The sequence below is a fragment of the Schistocerca cancellata genome, chromosome 2 (assembly GCF_023864275.1).
Source record: "Schistocerca cancellata isolate TAMUIC-IGC-003103 chromosome 2, iqSchCanc2.1, whole genome shotgun sequence".
NCBI lineage: Eukaryota > Metazoa > Arthropoda > Insecta > Orthoptera > Acrididae > Schistocerca > Schistocerca cancellata.
In genome coordinates, this window is record NC_064627.1 from 632,991,447 (window position 1) to 633,011,169 (window position 19,723).

The window sequence follows — 19,723 nt, forward strand, 5'->3', positions numbered from 1 at the left end:
TGAAGTCGCCTCCGACTAATATAGCATGATACGGGTACTTCTTCGATACAGAATGTAGACTCCCTTTGAATGATTCTAGAACTGTCACGGTGGAGACTGGTGGCCGGTAATAACACCCCACAATTAACTTTATTACCCCTAGACCTGTTAAACGTCTCCAGATAACTTCACAATCACACTCTACTTCGACTTAGGCTACTGCTTCAACCTAAGATTAAAGATTTTCACCTATCTCCCATTTTTTACTTAGATTCATTTGTGAATTAGTGTTGGGGAATACATTTATTATATGTCGCTTATTCGTACTGAAGGATATTGCTGTATACCAGACAATAAGATTTCTAACACGTTAGCGTTATTATGTTTCAGAGAAATAAAATATGTTGCAATTTTGACAGATAACGTAATCCTACCGGTGATATAAATATTGCCAAGAGTATGCCTTAAGTTCTATGATAGAGTAGATGAAGCAACGTTGCTTTTGACACATTCGGCGGTTCGCATAAACAATGTATAAGGCTTTAAAGACAAAAGAAAAAGGAAAAAAATGAGTACATACAGGCATAGAATTTTAGTTCAAAATATTAATCATGAAAATGTCTCGATTGGGGAACGTTTTTCGGGTTACTAACGAAGCGGACGACTAAACCTGAAAACATACAATCGTAGCATTATTCATGTTGCGGTTGAAGCTCGCTTTTTGGCCAAGTTATCTTATAAGAGAGAGAGTAGAAAACGACAATGCCGATGGAGAGACTTCTGTGTAACGTGTTTCGGTGTTAATCAAAAAGAACTTACGTTTACCCAAGGCCAAGCCAATTCTGTAATTACAATTAATCCAGCAGTGAGATCTCTCGATGGCTAAGCAGTCTTCACATCCATCAATGCGAAAGACGCTAAACCGAAACGATATGCACTGTCTGACGCCTTCGTGCTCTGTAAACATCTTGCTGAATGCCGTAGACCAAACGGTGGTTCAAGAAAAGCATTCTAAAGTGTAGTGCCACAAATCAGAAATGGTTTTGGATGTGCGTGAGGACAAAGATTGTATTGAAAGTATCTAACATGTACTCTGTTTCAAAATCAAGTTAGTGAGACATACATTGTTCAGTCGCATTAATGCGACCAACTGTTAAAGCCCTGAATAACCACCATTCGCAGCGCGGTCCGTTGCTAGACGTGCAGGAGGAGAGTGAATGAGATCGTCACAGGTACCGACAGGGATGTTGAGCCGTAGTGACTTCAGTAATGTGCCTATCTGCTCTAGGGTTCTTGTCTAAGGATTCATGGCGCGAGCAGCCGGATCTTGGTCATCTCACAGACTCTTGGTTTTGTTGGTATCTGTGGAGTACTTCTAGTAACACCACCTTTTTCCGTCGTCGCCGTTCCTTTCACAAATGACGCATTGGTAGAATGACTGTAGGGAAGCCGTCGTACGAGGTATAATTTCTATTATCCCCGAGACGTGGGACGTACTATATTGTCCTCCTCTTCTTTGCACCTACGAAGTCGAAGCTGCAACAGTAAACCTTTCTACACTCATGCTCATAAATTAAGGATAATGCTGATACTTGATCAAACAATGCTCTGGTGGGGGGTTTGTGGGTTGAAATCACCTCGGGGTATGACCATGCGGTGCGGTCGTCGCACGGTGGTGCTGGCAGCAGTCCACATAAGCAGAGGTGTGTTGGTGCATGTCAGAGTACGGTGAAGCGCGTAAGTACGCAGACGTTTTCAGATATGCTAACGGTGACTGTGTGTTGAAAATCGCTCAAAGAACTCATATTGATGACGTTATGGCGGGTAGAATACTAGGGCGACTGGAGGCTGGTCAAACACAGCAGGTCTTAGCACCAGCCCTCCGTGTGCCACAAAGTGTGATACCACGATTGTGGTAACGATTGCAGCAGAGAGAAAACGTGTCGAGGCGCTGCAGTACGGGAAGTCCACACTGTACAAGACTGCGAGAAGACCGATCTCTCACCATCAGCGCCCGCAGACGGCCACGGAGTATTGCAGATAGCCTTGCTCGGGACTTTACCGCAGCCACTGGAACAGTTGTCTCCAGACACACAGACGACTGAACAAACATGATTTATTCGCCCGGAGATCTGCAAGGTCCATTCCACTGACCCCTGGTCACAGGAGAGCCCGTAACGCCTGGTGTCAAGAACACAGTACATGGTCATTGGAACAGTTGTCCCAGGTTATGTTCATGGACGTGTCCAGGTATAGTCTGAACAGTGATTCTCACCGGGTTTTCATCTGGCGTGAACCAGAAAGGGGCCAGTATGGCGGTCGTGCGTTGATGGTGTGGGGTGGGTCTATGATTGGTGCACGTACAGCCCTGTATGTCTTTGACAGAGGAACTGCAACAGCTCAGGTGTATCGGGACGTAATTTTGCACCAGTATGTCCGCCTTTTCAGGGGTGCAGTGGGTCTCACCTTCCTCCTGATGGATTATAACACATGGCTCCACCGAGCTGTCATCGTGGAGGAGTACCTTGAAACAGAAGATATCAGCCGAATGGAGTGGCCTGCCTGTTCTCCAGACCTAAACCCCATCGAGCAGGTCTGGGATGCTCTCGGTCGACGTATCGCTGCACGTCTTCAAACCCCTAGGACACTTCAGGAGCTCCGACAGGCACTGGTGCTAGAATTGGAGGTTATACCCCAGCAGCTGCTCAACCACCTGATCCAGAGTATGCCAACCCGTTTTGCCGCCTATGTGCATGTGCATGGTGATTATATCCCATATTGATGTCTGGGTACATGCGCAAGGAAACAGTGGCGTATTGTACCACATGCGTTTGGGACGGTTTTCTCATCTTATCACCAATACCGTGGACCTACAGATCTGTGTCGTGTGTGTTTCCTATGTGCCTATGCTATCAGCGCCAGTGGCGCCACATTCTGCAATTATCCTTAATTTATGAGGATGAGTGTAGTACGTACAGCTTCTGTCCCGAGCCGAGCGTTTATCGAAACACCTTCATGGTAGTTCTTACTATTCCAGTCCCCAACAGCGTGTGAGAAAAATGTACATTTGAATATTCCCGTACAGGCTCTGATTCCTCCTATTTTATTATTATTATAATCTCTTCCTATACAGACTGACTTCAATAAAATGTTTTCGGATTTCGAGGAGCAAGTTGGTGATTGAAATTTTGTAAAAGATCTCGCGACGAAAAATTCCTTTAATTTAATGACTGCCACCCCACCTCCCTTATTATGTCCATGACACTCCCTCAAGCTGCCATTCTTTTGCGTTTTTCAGCATCTTTTGTGAGGAAAGATGTCTCGAAAGCCTTTTGGAAATCCAGAAATGTGTAATCCCTGTAGATACCACTCATTAGTTTGTGCAAATAAAGTTTCTGAATTCGTGCTACCTATGTGTCATCATAACGTTTTCTTTCAGATAATTCGTTGTAAACAATAATGGACGAATAGCGCTCTCTTGGGGTACTAGTGACATTACCTTTAAAACTCCCAATTTTTTTTCGATTAAGAACGACATTCTGAATTTATTTACAATGAAATCATGAATCTAATTACAAATCAGGCCCGATACTCGACAAGCTCATATTTTGTTCATTAAAAGCGTCTTCTTTCCGGACTCTGGATATCATGGGCGAACAGGGCAAGCTGAACTGCGCTAGGTCTCCGACCGCGGGATCCACGTTGATTTTTATAGAGGAGAATTTCGTTACCCAAATTACGTCATAATACCATTCTTCAAAGCGGGAATGACCTCTGTTTTTTTCTAGTCGGTAGGTATCTTTCGCACCTCCGGCGACCTACGATGAACTACAACTGAAATACGACCAACTTGTTTCTCGTAATTTCCGTACAGCTTACAGCTTTCCACTTCTGAGCAGTTTCAACTGAACCACTATTCCGCGAGCGCTTAACTCAATATCCACAATTTCGACGTCTGTGCGAAGATTGAAAGGCGAAATAATACTACGATATTTCGCCGTGTAACAATTTCGGAAGACCTATTTCAGTATTTCAACCTTCTCGTTACGCACAGAGTTCAGAGTTTGGTTGTCAACTAGGTTTTGACTTTTTTTGCAATCTGATTTGACCAATTTGCTTTCATAACAACTTTCTCACCCAATTATGTGTCCTTTCCATCCCTCACACCCTTATGCAGTTCTTACTTGGGTGAAGCGTACAGAGTAATGCATTGAGTTTTTTTGCATTTGTGCTCCACATCATCGTCATTAAAGCTTTATATTTGAGATTAACAGTTTAGATACTCTGCGATGTGTCTCCTCTATCCTTGCATACCAAAAACAGTTTGCTAAACTTTCAAAACTTCTTTTAATACCTGATGTATTACGATATTGGATTCGCTCCCCGGCGTAAACTGTTTTGAAAATTTCGAGTCTGTAAGTTACTAGTAGGTCTCAGACATATCCACACCATTGGCTGGAAATATTTTTCAGACAAAGCATTCCAAACAATCTCACTCGACTCACTGTCTCTGGCACCAATTTGAATGTATGACTCTTTCATTATACAGGTAGCAAATTGAAGACCCTCCCTTATCAACAGCATGTACCGGAAACTTACAATATTCGGCATGTCGCCTCTGAAGCGCTATGTCACTGCAGCTCCTGACGCAGGTGAAGCATCCGATTATCAAGTTCGGGCCACCTCTGACGTTAAACTTCTCCCAGATTACTTCATAATTGGGCTCTGTAATGAACTTGCAAGATGTTGTCATATTCTTTACGGCTATAAGCGGGCCATCATCAATGACATTTCACCTGCCGAGTGTTATACGGGGTGTTTCACAATTCATGTTACACGCTTCTAGAGGTCGTAAAAGGGTAATGTTTCGCATAGGAACTCATGTCCGGTAATGGTTCGTTTCCGTATTACAAGCAGAACGATATGCATACATTTCACTTACATTTATTGTGATGTAACAACAGCTGTTCGATGTGATGACCACAGCCTTACAATCCGTTAGCGTGTAGCTTGCTATGTGCCATATGATGCCACACTGCCGGCCGGTGTGGCCGGGCGGTTCTAGGCACTACAGTCCGGAACGGTGCGACCACTACGGTCGCAGGTTCGAATCCTGCCTCGGGCGGGGATGTGTGTGATGTTCTTAGGTTAGTTAGGTTAAAGTAGTTCTAAGTTCTACGGGACTGAGGACCTCAGAAGTTCAGTCCCATAGTGCTCAGAGCCATTTGAACCATTTTTGGTACCACACTATGCTTACTGCCCAGTAGTCACTTGACGCAGTGCTACACCGTGGCCCCTTACAAATTATTCAGAGTTCTGCAGAGTTTTGCAGCTTCACTCGTGACTGTAGTCAATACCCTCGAGGTATGAATTGAAAAACGCCTTCAGTCACAATTTTTCGTGTTTTATTCAGTACACGATGCATTTAGGAACCTGTGGGTCCATCTGCAGGTGTAATTCGCCTTAATACATGCTTTATTTGTTCTCTTGAATGAGATGAAGTAGATATTCCTGTCAAGAAAAGGTTTGATGTTAGGTTACGAGTTTCTTAAGTCAGACGCCGAAAATATGTGTGAAATAGCGGAAAAGATGAATAGTGTAAGTTTACCAAATAATCCAAGAAAAGCGTTTTTAACATTTTAGCAACAGCATAAGTCTTTTCCTCCATCGTTTACAAACATATCACTTCATTCACTTCATTCAAGTGGCACATTAGCAAACACATGTTTGTTAACACTTCACAGGTGGTTTTGTACATGGTGTGGTCAAAGATTAATTTTTCATACTTCCAAAGATATAATTATTAAACAATTGACAAATGCAGAAAACAATTTACATATGCAGGAAATAACTTTAGAACAGATCTTTTTACATCGATTCTGGTGTTTTGATTTTGTGGAGGTAAATCTCCAGTTGTTCTAACAAATTTAGGGTCTTACCATTGGCTTCATTACGTAGTACTAACAAATTGTTTTCTACACTGTTGATGACATGTTTCATTTCAAAAAAAATTATGCTCTTGCTAAAACGTTAAAAACGCTTTTCTTGGATTATTTGTTAAGTTTACGCTATTCACCTTTTCTACTATTTCGCACATATTTTCGCGCCTGAATTACGCAATTCATAACCTAACATCAATCCTTCTCGTGGCAGGAACATCCATTTCATCTCACTCAAGATAACAAATAAAGCATGTGTTAAGACGGATTACACCTGAAGATAGACCCACAGGGTCAGAAATTCATCGTGTACTAAATAAAACTCGAATAATTATAACTAATGGCGTTTTTTAGTTCAAACCTCGACGCTACAATTGCATTGTTTTGAACATACGAATTACTGCATTATCATTTTGATTTTCATTAATACCCGTGAGTAAAAATAAAGTCCTTAGATGGTGTTAGTGTGGCTGTTGTTATCTAAGATCTAAGAAGACAGTCTTCGCTGAATGTGGGACATACCCCAACCTCTGGCCATAGACGTGTGCCAGAGCAGCACTAGCGTGACCAGATGGGTGGGCTGGAAGTAGGCCTACGAAGTGGCCAAAATTTTAAATTGACGGCACGCTATGTTCCACAGAACAGATGTGGGAGAGCTGAACACAATATCTTATATGTTTGTTCCAGAGTATTATCTACTCCATATCCTCCATATACGTCCTGCTCACGCTGTGTGTACCCATTTCTAATTTAAAGGAGCTCCATAGTACAACATTTGTTGTTTGATTGTGTTTCAATAAATCCGCTTCTGTCTTGCTTACATCATTACCATTTGCTACAGAAATGTAGCCGAAGACCACAGTCACAATATTTCCATGATAGTTGCATCGTATCGTACACTGCCTAATGAAAGCCATCAGTTGATTACTACAGAAATGTGTTTAGGTCGTAGTCCTTGCATATTGTCCGTACTGTAAATGAGTCTCCTTTTCTGTATGGTAAAGCTACATTAGCATCAACAAAAATAAAAAAATTTCAGTGTCTTTTTTAAGAGTTATTCCTGCGTTGCTCATTGCTTTATGGAGCGTCATGGTATGGACCATGTATATGTTGATTAGTGGTAATCCATACCCTTCAAGTACTCATTTATTAGTTACAATGCCGTTTGGATAGTCTCGTCTTATCAACAGCCGTGATCTCCGTCTTCTGGCATAGTCCGTTAAGGTTCTTTGAATAACCCCTTTGTCGTAATCTCTCCCAATGTTTCGAGCTAAAAACTTAATCGAATGCCTTTATTTTACCCGGAAAATTTAAGTTGAGTGCAACGGAAATTCCACTGTTAAATGCAGAGGAGAGAGCAGATAGGTGGAAAGAATACATTGAAAGCCTCTATGAGGGTGAAGATTTGTCTGATATGATAGAAGAAGAAACAGGAGTCGATTTAGAAGAGATAGGGATCCAGTATTAGAATCGGAATTTAAAAGAGCTTTGGAGGACTTACGGTCAAATAAGGCAGAAGGGATAGATAACATTCCATCAGAATTTCTAAAATCATTGGGGGAAGTGGCAACAAAACGACTATTCACGTTGGTGTGTAGAATATATGAATCTGGCGATATACCATCCGACTTTCGGAAAAGCATCATCCACACAATTCCGAAGACGGCAAGAGCTGACAAGTGCGAAATTACCGCACAATCAGCTTAACAGCTCATGCATCGAAGCTGCTTACAAGAATAATATACAGAAGAATGGAAAAGAAAATTGAGAATGCGCTAGGTGACGATCAGTTTGGCTTTAGGAAAAGTAAAGGGACGAGAGAGGCAATTCTGACGTTACGGCTAATAATGGAAGCAAGGCTAAAGAAAAATCAAGACACTTTCATAGGATTTGTCGACCTGGAAAAAGCGATCGACAATATAAAATGATGCAAGCTGTTCGAGATTCTGAAAAAGTGGGGGTAAGCTATAGGGAGAGACGGGTCATATACAATATGTACAACAACCAAGAGGGAATAATAAAGAGTGGACGATCAAGAACGAAGTACTCGTATTAAGAAGGGTGTAAGACAAGGCTGTAGCCTTTCGCCCCTACTCTTCAATCTGTACATCGAGGAAGCAATGATGGAAATAAAAGAAAGGTTCAGGAGTGGAATTAAAATACAAGGTGAAAGGATATCAATGATACGATTCGCTGATGACATTCCTATCCTGAGCGAAAGTGAAGAAGAATTAAATGATCTGCTGAACGGAATGAACAGTCTAATGAGTACACGGTATGGTTTGACAGTAAATCGGAGAAAGACGAAGGTAATGAGAAGTAGTAGAAATGAGAACAGCGAGAAACTTAACATCAGGATTGATGGTCACGAAGTCAATGAAGTTAAGGACTTCTGCTACCTAGGCAGTAAAATTACCAATGACGGACGAAGCAAGGAGGACATCAATAGCAGACTCACTATGGCAAAAAGACATTTCTGGCCAAGAGAAGTCTACTAATATCAAATACCGGCCTTAATTTGAGGAAGAAATTTGTGAGGATGTATGTCTGGTGTACAACATTGTATGTTAGTGAAACATGGCCTGTGGGAAAACCGGAACAGAAGAGATTCGAAGCATTTGAGATGTGGTGCTATAGACGAATGTTGAAAATTAGGTGGACTGATAAGGTAAGGAATGAGGAGGTTCTACGCAGAATCGGAGAGGAAATGAATATGTGGAAAACACTGATAAGGAGAAGTGTCAGGATGATGGGACATCTGCTAAGACATGAGGGAATGACTTCCATGGTACTAGAGGGAGCTGTAGAGGGCAAAAACTGTAGAGGAAGACAGAGATTGGAATACGTCAAGCAAATAATTGAGGACGTAGGTTGCAAGTGCTACTCTGAGATGAAGAGGTTAGCACAGGAAAGGAATTCGTGGCGGGCCGCATCAAACCAGTCAGTAGACTGATGACGAAAAAAAAATGTCTCTGTTGCATTCCCTCTTTGACTCGATGATTATTTTAGTTGAAAATATGTTGTGCTATCGTGATCGACACAGTCAGAGCAAAATAGTTTCCTCGGATGTCGAGCCGTCTGCTATGATCGTTTATTATCTATTAGCTTCCTCTGATTTCTCTTTGAGGGGTCTCATATTTCCGACCTTCGGACACGCTAATGGTTTCATAGCACTTGTAGAAGTATATATTTCAGCATGTTTCTCTATATTTAAATAGTTCCTTACTGATACAGTTTAATCCTGGCGCTTTTCTATCGTTCGGTTTACTTAGCTCTTTTCCAGTTCTTGAATTGCTACGTTGCCCAAATGCGTTGGTGTTTCTGTTTCTTATCGTTTTCACCCATTGCTGTACCGCACAGTAGAGTGATAGTCTATTCTTGTTCTTTAGAAAAGAAATTCACTTGTGTTTAGATATTTTAATATTAGGTATGCGATGTAATTTGTACCACATCAGCGTTGCTCAATTTGTTTACAAATCTCTCTGAGGTTCCTCAATATTCTTTTATATTTTTATATTTATTATATTTATCTTGCGTTAATACTGTTGACCTCACTCTCGAATATAGTGGATGAGTTCTTACAAAAATTGCTCTTTCTAGTTACATAACAAGAAATGTGTAGTCTGAAAAATGTTGTTTTGTTTCAGTCGCCGGAACCACCAGAACAATGGAGCGGCATACGAAACGCGACAAAGGAAGGCAATGTAGCTCCGCAAATAGACTTCCTTATGACAGCCAAGACGGAATATGAGGGAGACGAAGATTGTCTGTATCTAAACGTCTACACTGCTAAGGTTCGTATTAACTACAGTAAACAGCACTCGACCACTCTTCAGTGTTAACGTCTCGTCTGGAGATTGTCTCCCTGCCTCCGTCTACACCTGGTCTATATTTGATCGACTTTATCAATGCTCATCTGCTTGTAAATCTCTTAGCTGTCTGTGTGTCTCCAGCTTCTTTCTTTCTATAATGGTCTTTTTTACATTTGTTTTTATGCTGTCCTTCTCCCACTGCGTGGAACTAAAAATATGTCGTTTCTCTACTTACATTAAATCTAAGCATTATTCTCATAAGGTGTAAAAAACATGTTTTGTGTGTGTGTGTGTGTTTTTGTGTGTGGGCGAACGTGTGTGTATCTGTCTGTGATTCTCTCTCCCCTCCCACTTGCAGTTTTATGTATCCATTTCATTGTTTCGTGAAGGGGATAATGTTGTCGTTTCTCGAATACAGTTGCATTTTATCCACCCATTCAGTATTACCCAGAAACATATACTGTTTGCTTCTTTCGTCGATATGAGCTCCTGTGAAGTATCAGAGTGGACAAAGTCGTTAATTCACCAACAATCGATATGTCCCTCATTCAAAAAAGGATTTTCAGTTCGTCCTCTGACAGAAGTTTTCCTGGTGAGATAAATCCAACAGATATTATATCTACTTTAGCTAATCATACAGAAGACAATACTTAGAATTTCGAATTATTTAGGAATAGAGGAGACGAATCACCGAAAGGTAGAAGCAATGCGTCGTCGATAGGTACACAGACAAGAGATACAGAGCTTTGCTAGCTTTCGGAATGAACTTCCTTCTTCGAGCTGTGAGTGCAGTACATATCGCACGAATTCTGCGAGACACTCAATAAAATGTATTTGCTTGTAGCCGGCCGGTGTGGCCGTGCGGTTCTAGGCGCTACAGTCTGGAACCGCGTGACCGCTACGGTCGCAGGTTCGAATCCTGCCTCGGGCATGGATGTGTGTGATGTCTATAGGTTAGTTAGGTTTAAGTAGTTCTAAGTTCTAGGGTACTGACGACCACAGATGTTAAGTCCCCTAGTGCTCAGAGCCATTTGAACTATTTGCTTCTAACGCATCCTCGTGTAAATAACAGCTGTGAATGACATTTTCATCCACTATTTCAGAACTATCGTAGTTTTCCTTTGAGGTACAACTCTGAGATGTGAGAGCAGCATATGAAATTAATCTTTAATTATCTTGTTAATATTGTAGTTACCAAGTAATCTTTGTGAAGCATCATAGGCATTCAGGTGACCTGACTGTTGAGCTAGAAGATAAATAGTACACAAATCTTTTCTGTCTAAGCATACTCAATGAAAAATACTTCATACCCTATAATCCCTGTATCTTAATACTGTTATGCTTGGCCTGTAGATAGCCATTTCGGTTCTTGATGAAAACAGACGTAGAAGTATCTTAAACCGTGCCCTACTGAACTCTATTGGGAAACATACTGTATCTTAATGACCTTGCTGACAATATTCATAGTCAGCTCATGCTATCAGCTGACGATGCAGATATCTGTGATGAAGTATCGTCTATCAAACTCATCTCAAATTTCAGTCAGATCTTCCTAACATTCAATAGTAATCCAACAATTGGCAACTGGCTGTCAGTGCCAAAAAACTGCATACGTACTTCACAATACAACAAATGGAACATAGACTGCTATGACTAAAGTATCTATAAATAAGTATTTCACTCAGTCAGCTCGTACAAATACTTGGGTGAACCAATAGTTTTATGAAATCGGATGATCTCATACGCGTGGTTGTAGGTCGAGCAGACAGCTTACTTCGCTCCATTCGTAAAGTACTAACAAGGGAAACTTCCCATCGCACCCCCTCAGATTTCGTGGTAATATGACCCATTGGATAGCCAGTCAAAATCTGAAACAGATCAAGCATGAGAACGAGAAGAAAGTGTTCTGAGCAGCGAGAAAAGAAGTGAAACAGAGTGAACGTCTTAAGCTCAAGGTATCCAACGTCGAGCAACTTGTAAGAACTGAGCTGTCGTGGTCGTATGAGCCAGGGTGTTGGACTGTAAACCGGGAGATACGTCTTCAGATCCCCCTCGTGTCCTATTAGCGTTATTATTCATTAAATTATAAAGTTTCCATTTGGTCATTGACAGGTCTGTTCACATTCTTACTCTTAGCAGTTATCATACTATAAGCTAGTTATAGAATATGTATCATGTGGTATTAATATATTACCGTCGCAAGTAAATGTGGTGAATAGAGAGAGCAGGTGAGATCAAGCATTGGCCTCTCATGGAAATGAAAACAACAAATAAACGGATGTGAACTATATTGCAGCAAATAAATTCAAAAGCCAAAACTTCCAAAGCGAAAGACAAGAGTCATAACATGTGGCAATCGTGTAGAACAAATAAGAGGTGAAGATACGTACGTCTGGAGTTCCCATCTGTACACCTCGCTATTCCGAATGGATGTTACAACACGACACAGATATAAATCTGAATACGGTGAACAGACAAGTGAGTGACCGACGAGCAGTTTATAATTTTGGAGAAAAACGGGGCACAAGCGAAATTCAAATATGGATATCCCCCTTCAGGGTCCAACACCGTGACAACAGCGACGCTGCTGTCAATGAAATACGCTCGATTTTACACATCTTAATCTTCGACCATTCACGGTTTCTATTTTGCTTCTTCCTGTCCCCATGCCTGATCTGTGCTCAGTTTTTGACGGTCTATCCACTAGGCCATCTTACCACCAAATCTGAGGAAGGGCGATGGGGAGTTTCCCTAGTGAGAAAATGCGGTCTACAAATGAAATTGCCTTTATAACACTCCCGCGACACACCCTATATTAATGCTGAACAGTTTAAGAACCGTATCAAGTAGTACTAAGAGGGGATACGAAGAAGGGCATCACTAATCTCAACAGCATTACGTGACCCTTTGGAGAGTGTCAAAGAAATGCTGAAGAACGCGAACTAGCAAACAATTGAGAACACAGGAAAGCTTATTTACAAGGTTTCAACAACGAATGTTGAGGAGTCTATAGATGTACTAACGTCTATCTGTCACTGTTTTAAAGGTGCGACGGTTTTGAAATGCAACACGCGAATAGAATCATTCAAGCAACTATTATTCCGTCACCCCATACTTGAATGGGACCTCAAGAGATCATAGTACGTGTCACAATGTGTACACTGTGACGACAATCATGGGACAGCGATATGCACATACGCAGATGGCGGTAGTACCGTGCACACAACGTATAAAAGGGGAATGCATTGATGGAACTGTCGTTTGTACTCAGATGATTCACGTGAAAACATTTGGGGCGTGATTATGGCTGCTCGACGGGAATTAACAGACTGTGGACGTTGAATGGTGGTTGGAGCTAGACGCATGGGACATTCCATTTCGGAAATCACTATGGAATCAATATTCTGAGATCCACAGTGTCAAAAGCGTGCCGAGATAACCAAATCTCAGACATATAATCTCAGCGCGGACAACGCATGGCCGACGGCCTTCACTTAACGATAGTGAGCAACGGCGTTTGCGTAGAGTTGTCAGTGCTGACATAAAATCCATTGCCGACGGCCTTCACTTAACGACAGAGGACAGCGGCGATTGCGTAGAGTCGTCATTGCTAACGTATAAACAACACTGGATGAAAAAACTTCAAAAATCAAAATGGGGCGTACGACAAATGTAGCCGTTAGGACAGTGCGGCGAAATCTGGCGGTAATGGGCTATGCAGCAGACGAACGACACAAGTGACTTTGCTAACAGCACGAGAACGCCTACAGTGTACCTACTAGGTACGTGACCACATCGTTTCGATCGTAAACGGCTGGAGAATCGTGGCCCGCTCGGATGATCCCCGATTTCAGTTGGTAAGGGCTCATAGTAGGGTTCGAGTGTGTCCTTGGACACAAGATGTCATTCAGTTGGTAAGAGCTCATAGTAGAGTTCGAGTGTGTCCATGGACACAATATTTCAACAAGGCACTGTGTAAGCTGGTGGTGGCTCCATATTGGTGAGGGTCGTCTTTACTTGGAATGAACTGGGTCCTCTGGTCCATTTGAACCGATCACTGTTCGGCTATTTGGAAACCATTTGGAGCCATTCATGGACTTCATGTTCCCATGCAGCGATGGAATTTTTATGGATGACATCGTGGAACGTCACCGACATGAATCCCATCGAACATTTACGGGACATAACCGACAGGTCAGCTTGTACACAAACCGTGCACCGGCAACACTTTCGCAGTTACGGACGCCTATAGGTGCAGCATGGCTCAATGTTTCTGCAGGGGACTTCCATGTCGAGCCGCTGCACTGTGTCGGGCAAAAGGACGTCCGGAACGATATAAGGAGGTTATCAGCTCTTGTGGAAGTTCTTGTCGAGGGAATATGAAAAAACCTGTAATATACACGACTGGCCATTAAAACTGTAACACCAAGAAGAAATGCAGATGATAAACGGGTATTCATTAGACAAATGTATTATACTAGAACTGACATGTGATTACATTTTCACACAATTTGGGTGCATAGATCCTGAGAAATTAGTATGCAGAAAAACCGCCTCTGCCTGTAATAACGGCCTTGATACACCTGGGCATTGAGTCAAACAGAGGTTGTATGGCATGTACAGGTGTAAGTAGGCTGTTTAGGTTTTTATGTTGGTAACGTCACGTAGCGCTCTTTATGAGAATCAGTGACTGTGCTGTGTACAGTCTGTGGCTGGTTGGCATTGTTGGAATATTCGCTATTGTAGTGTTGGGCAGTTGGATGTGAACAGCGCGTAGCGTTGCGCAGTTGTAGGTGAGCCACCAGCAATGGTGGATGTGGGGAGAGAGATGTCACAATTTTGAGAGTGGACGATGTGGACGTGTGTCCATCAGAAAGAGTAAATTTGTAATATTTTACATCATGAACTGATATATATGTTCACTTTTGAACATTATTAAGGTAAATACATTGTTTGTTCTCTATCAATATCTTTCATTTGCTAACTACGCCTATCAGTAGTTAGTGCCTTCAGTAGCTAGAATCTTTTATTTAGCTTCCAGTATTGGCACTCGCTGTTTGCAGTAGTTCGAGTAACGAAGATTTTTGTGAAGTAAGTGATTCGTGAAAGGTATAGTCAGGGCCATTCTTTTGTAGGGATTATTGAAAGTCAGATTGCGTTGCGCATAAAATATTGTCTGTCAGCTTAGTATTGATCAGAATAAGGAAAGAGAAAAATGTCTGAGTACGTTCAGTTCTGCTCAGCTGTTTGAAAATCAAATAACGTAAGCGGTTTATCAACACAGTCATTCATAAATTTTTCTATGGGGATGTTTTACAGGTACAGCTACCTATGCAGCTTCAAAACGATACCAAAGTTCATTAAGAGTAGTGACTGGCGTATTGTGACGAGCCAGTTTCAATTGGTGAGACATCTGGAGAATACGCTGGCCAGGGCAGCAGTTGAACATTTCCTGTATGCAGAAAAGCCCGTACTGGACCTACGGTCGTCCTTTATCCTGCTGAAATGTACGGTTTCGCAGGGATCGAATGAAGGGTAGAGCCACGGGTCGTAACACATCTGAAATATAACGTCCACAATTGAAAGTGCTGTCAATGCGAACAAGAGGTGACCGAGACGTGTAACCAATGGCACATCATACCATCAAGCCGGGTGATACTCCAGTATGGCGATGACGAATACACGCTTCCAGTATGCGTTCACCGCGATGTCGCCAAACACGAATGCGACCATAATGATGCCGTAAACAGAACGGGGATTCATCCGAAAAAATGACGTTTGGCCATTCGTGCACCCAGATTCGTCGTTGAGTACACCATCGCAGGCGTTCCTGTCTGTGATGCAGCGTCAAGGGTAACCGCAGCCATGTTCTCCGAGCTGACAGTCAATGTTGGTGCAAACGTAGTCGAACTGTTCGTGCAGAGGGTTGGTGTCTTCCAAACGTCTCCATCTGTTGACTCAGGGATCGAGACGTGGCTGCAAGGTGCGTCACAGCCAAGCGGATAAGATGCCCGTCATCTCGTCTGCTACTGATACGAGGCCGTTGGGATCCAGCTCGATGTTCCGTATTACTCTCCTGAACCCACCGATTCCATATTCTACTAACAGTCATTGGATCTCGATCAACGCGAGCAGCAATGCCACTCTACGATAAACCTCAATCGCAATATGCTACTATCCGACCTTTATCACAGTCGGAAACGTGATGGTACGCATTTCTCCTCCTTACACGAGGCATCACAACAACGTTTCACCAGGCAACGCCGGTCAACTGCAGTTTGTATATGAGAAATCGGTTGGAAACTTTCCTCATATCATCACGTTGTAGATGTCGCCACCGGCGCCAACCTTGTGTGAATACTCTGAAAAGCTAATCATTTGCATATCACAGCATCTTCTTCCTGTCGGTTAAATTTCGCGTCTGTAGCATGTCGTCTTCGTGGTGTAGCAATTTTAATGGCCAGTAGTGTATGTTTTATTCAAAGTAGCCGGCCGTCTTAACACGATTTTTGTAAACACCTTTAGTAGCTGTACATAAACAAATAGTCAACGGCTAACCAGCGGGTTGAGCGTACCAGATAGGGCTGATTCTCACTTTCCCATTCTCCGGTCTGCTGAAAAAACTAGACTGCTCTACTAAAGAGATTCCTTACAGTACACATGTACACCTTCTTTTGGAGTATTGCTGTGGGTGTGGGATCCGCTTGAGACAGGAATGACGGACGATATCTATAAACTTGAAAGGAGGTAATCTCGTTTTGTATTATCGCGAGATAAGGGAGAAAGTTTGACGGATATGATGATCGAATAGAGTGGGGGGGGGGGGGGGGGAGATCATTAAAACAATGACGTTTTTCGCTGCCGTAGGACTTTCCCACGAAATTTCAATCACCAATTTTCTCCGCAGAGTGTGAAAATATTTTGTAAGAGAAATCAGGGTTCTGACAGAATGATTTACATGTTCGTTATTCCCGTGTGCTGTCCAACAGTGGACCGGTAGAGAAGTGTCTTAAAAATGATTCGATGAATCCTATGCCAGGCAATTAAATTGTGAATTGCAGAGCAGTCGTGTAGATGTAGATGTAGACATAGATGCTACACTTGGTGCTAGAATAGTACTGTCAGATTTTACTGTACATTAAATAAATATTAATTCTTATTGCATGCAGCACAGTACAAGTTCCACCGTCACTTATTATTCGAAATTTTGAGGGAATTAAGTTCCTTCTGGCATGACTGCAGATGATCAACATTCATTTGAAAAGAAAATAAAATTTTCGGTTCCCTGATTATCAAGCGCTGCTTATTTTTCAGTGATCATCTGCTTCAATTACGTTTCAGCTTCCAACAAGAGAAAATGAAGATCTCATCCCCGTTATGGTGTGGATACATGGCGGAGGATTTTTGGTAGGTTCTGGGAATGCGGAAATTTATGGGCCAGATCATCTCATGGAACATGATGTTTTGTTAGTGACCTTCAACTATCGTCTTGGAGCGCTCGGTAGGTTCATATTTCATCCAAAACACATCTACTTCTTACAATTTATTATGTTAATGTTTCATGGTTATGTCTATTTGCAACTAGATAAATGCATCTACAAATCTTATAGTATTAATTTTTTATTGATGCATATGAGTATCAGCTTTATCTATGGTAATGATAGAAAATGAAAAAAATTAATTAAAAATTGTTCCCCGTCCGGGACTTGTATGCAGTTCTCCTGCTCCCTACTCACATATAAAGGGGGGTACTAATCCTGAGAATCATGAAAGGAGGCTGTATACATGGAAGAAGCCTGGAGATACTGACAGGTTTCAGATAGATTATATAATGGTAAGACAGAGATTTAGGAAACAGGTTTTAAATTGTAAGACATTTCCTGGGGCAGATGTAGATTCTGACCACAATCTATTGGTTATGAACTGCAGATTGAAACTGAAGAAACTGCAAAAAGGTGGGAATTTAAGGAGATGGGACCTGGATAAACTGAAAGTACCAGAGGTTGTAGAGATTTTCAGGGAGAGCATTAGGGAACAATTGACAGGAATGGGGGAAAGAAATACAGTAGAAGAAGAATGGGTAGCTCTGAGGGATGAAGTGGTGAAGGCAGCAGACGATCAAGTAGGTAAAAAGACGCGGGCTAATAGAAATCCTTGGGTAACAGAAGAAATATTGAATTTAATTGATGAAAGGAGAAAATATAAAAATGCAGTAAATGAAGCAGGCAAAAAGGAATATAAACGTCTCAAAAATGAAATCGACAGGAAGTGCAAAATGGCTAAGCAGGGATGGCTAGAGGACAAATGTAAGGATGTAGAGGCTTGTCTCACTAGGGGTAAAATAGATACTGCCTACAGGAAAATTAAAGAGACCTTTGGAGAGAAGAGAACCACTTGTATGAATATCAAGAGCTCAGATGGCAACCCAGTTCTAAGCAAAGAAGGGAAAGCAGAAAGGTGAAAGGAGTATATAGAGGGTTTATACAAGGGCGATGTACTTGAGGACAATATTATGGAAATGGAAGAGGATGTAGATGAAGATGAAATGGGAGATAAGATACTGCGTGAAGAGTTTGACAGAGCACTGAAAGACCTGAGTCAAAACAAGGCCCCGGGAGTAGACAACATTCCATTAGAACTACTGATGGCCTCAGGAGAGCCAGTGATGACAAAACTCTACCATCTGGTGAGCACGATGTATGAGACAGGCGAAATACCCTCAGACTTTAAGAAGAATATAATAATTCCAATCCCAAAGAAAGCAGGTGTTGACAAAATGGCTCTGAGCACTATGGGACACAACTGCTGAGGTCATTAGTCCCCTAGAACTTAGAACTAGTTAAACCAACTAACCTAAGGACATCACAAACATCCATGCCCGAGGCAGGATTCGAACCTGCGACCGTAGCGGTCTTGCGGTTCCAGACTGCAGCGCCTTTAACCGCACGGCCACTTCGGCCGGCCAGGTGTTGACAGATGTGAAAGTTACCGAACTATCAGTTTAATAAGTCACAGCTGCAAAATACTAACGCGAATTCTTTACAGACGAATGGAAAAACTGGTAGAAGCCGACCTCGGGGAAGATCAGTTTGGATTCCGTAGAAATGTTGGAACACGTGAGGCAATACTGACCTTACGACTTATCTTGGAAGAAAGATTAAGAAAAGGCAAACCTACGTTTCTAGCATTTGTAGACTTAGAGAAAGCTTTTGACAATGTTGACTGGAATACTCTCTTTCAAATTCTGAAGGTGGCAGGGGTAAAATACAGGGAGCGAAAGGCTATTTACAATTTGTACCGAAACCAGATGGCAGTTATAAGAGTCGAGGGGCATGAAAGGGAAGCAGTGGTTGGGAAAGGAGTGAGACAGGGTTGTAGCCTCTCCCCGATATTATTCAATCTGAATATTGAGCAAGCAGTAAAGGAAACAAAAGAAAAATTCGGAGTAGGTATTAAAATTCATGGAGAAGAAGTAAAAACTTTGAGGTTCGCCGATGACATTGTAATTCTGTCAGAGACAGCAAAGGACTTGGAAGAGCAGTTGAACAGAATGGACAGTGTCTTGAAAGGAGGATATAAGATGAACATCAACAAAAGCAAAACGAGGATAATGGAATGTAGTCAAATTAAGTCGGGTGATGCTGAGGGAATTAGATTAGGAAATGAGACACTTAAAATAGTAAAGGAGTTTTGCTATTTAGGGAGTAAAATAACCGATGATGGTCGAAGTAGAGAGGATATAAAATGTAGACTGGCAATGGCAAGAAAACCGTTTCTGAAGAAGAGAAATTTGTTAACATCGAATATAGATTTAGGTGTCAGGAAGTCGTTTCTGAAAGTATTTGTATGGAGTGTAGCCATGTATGGAAGTGAGACATGGACGATAACTAGTTTGGACAAGAAGAGAATAGAAGCTTTCGAAATGTGGTGCTACAGAAGAATGCTCAAGATAAGGTGTGTAGATCACGTAACTAATGAGGAGGTTTTGAATAG

At 41.9% G+C, this 19,723-nt stretch overlaps 1 protein-coding gene across 1 annotated transcript in view; it reads left to right on the forward strand.

The window, feature by feature from the left end:
- Positions 1-19,723, forward strand: part of LOC126157224 (esterase B1-like) — a 142,298-nt gene that overhangs the window by 66,275 nt on the left and 56,300 nt on the right. Inside the window, exons 3-4 of the mRNA XM_049916361.1 lie at positions 9,566-9,712; positions 17,072-17,231. Coding sequence (XP_049772318.1) covers positions 9,566-9,712; positions 17,072-17,231 — 307 coding nt within the window. The remainder of the gene's footprint in view (positions 1-9,565; positions 9,713-17,071; positions 17,232-19,723) is intronic.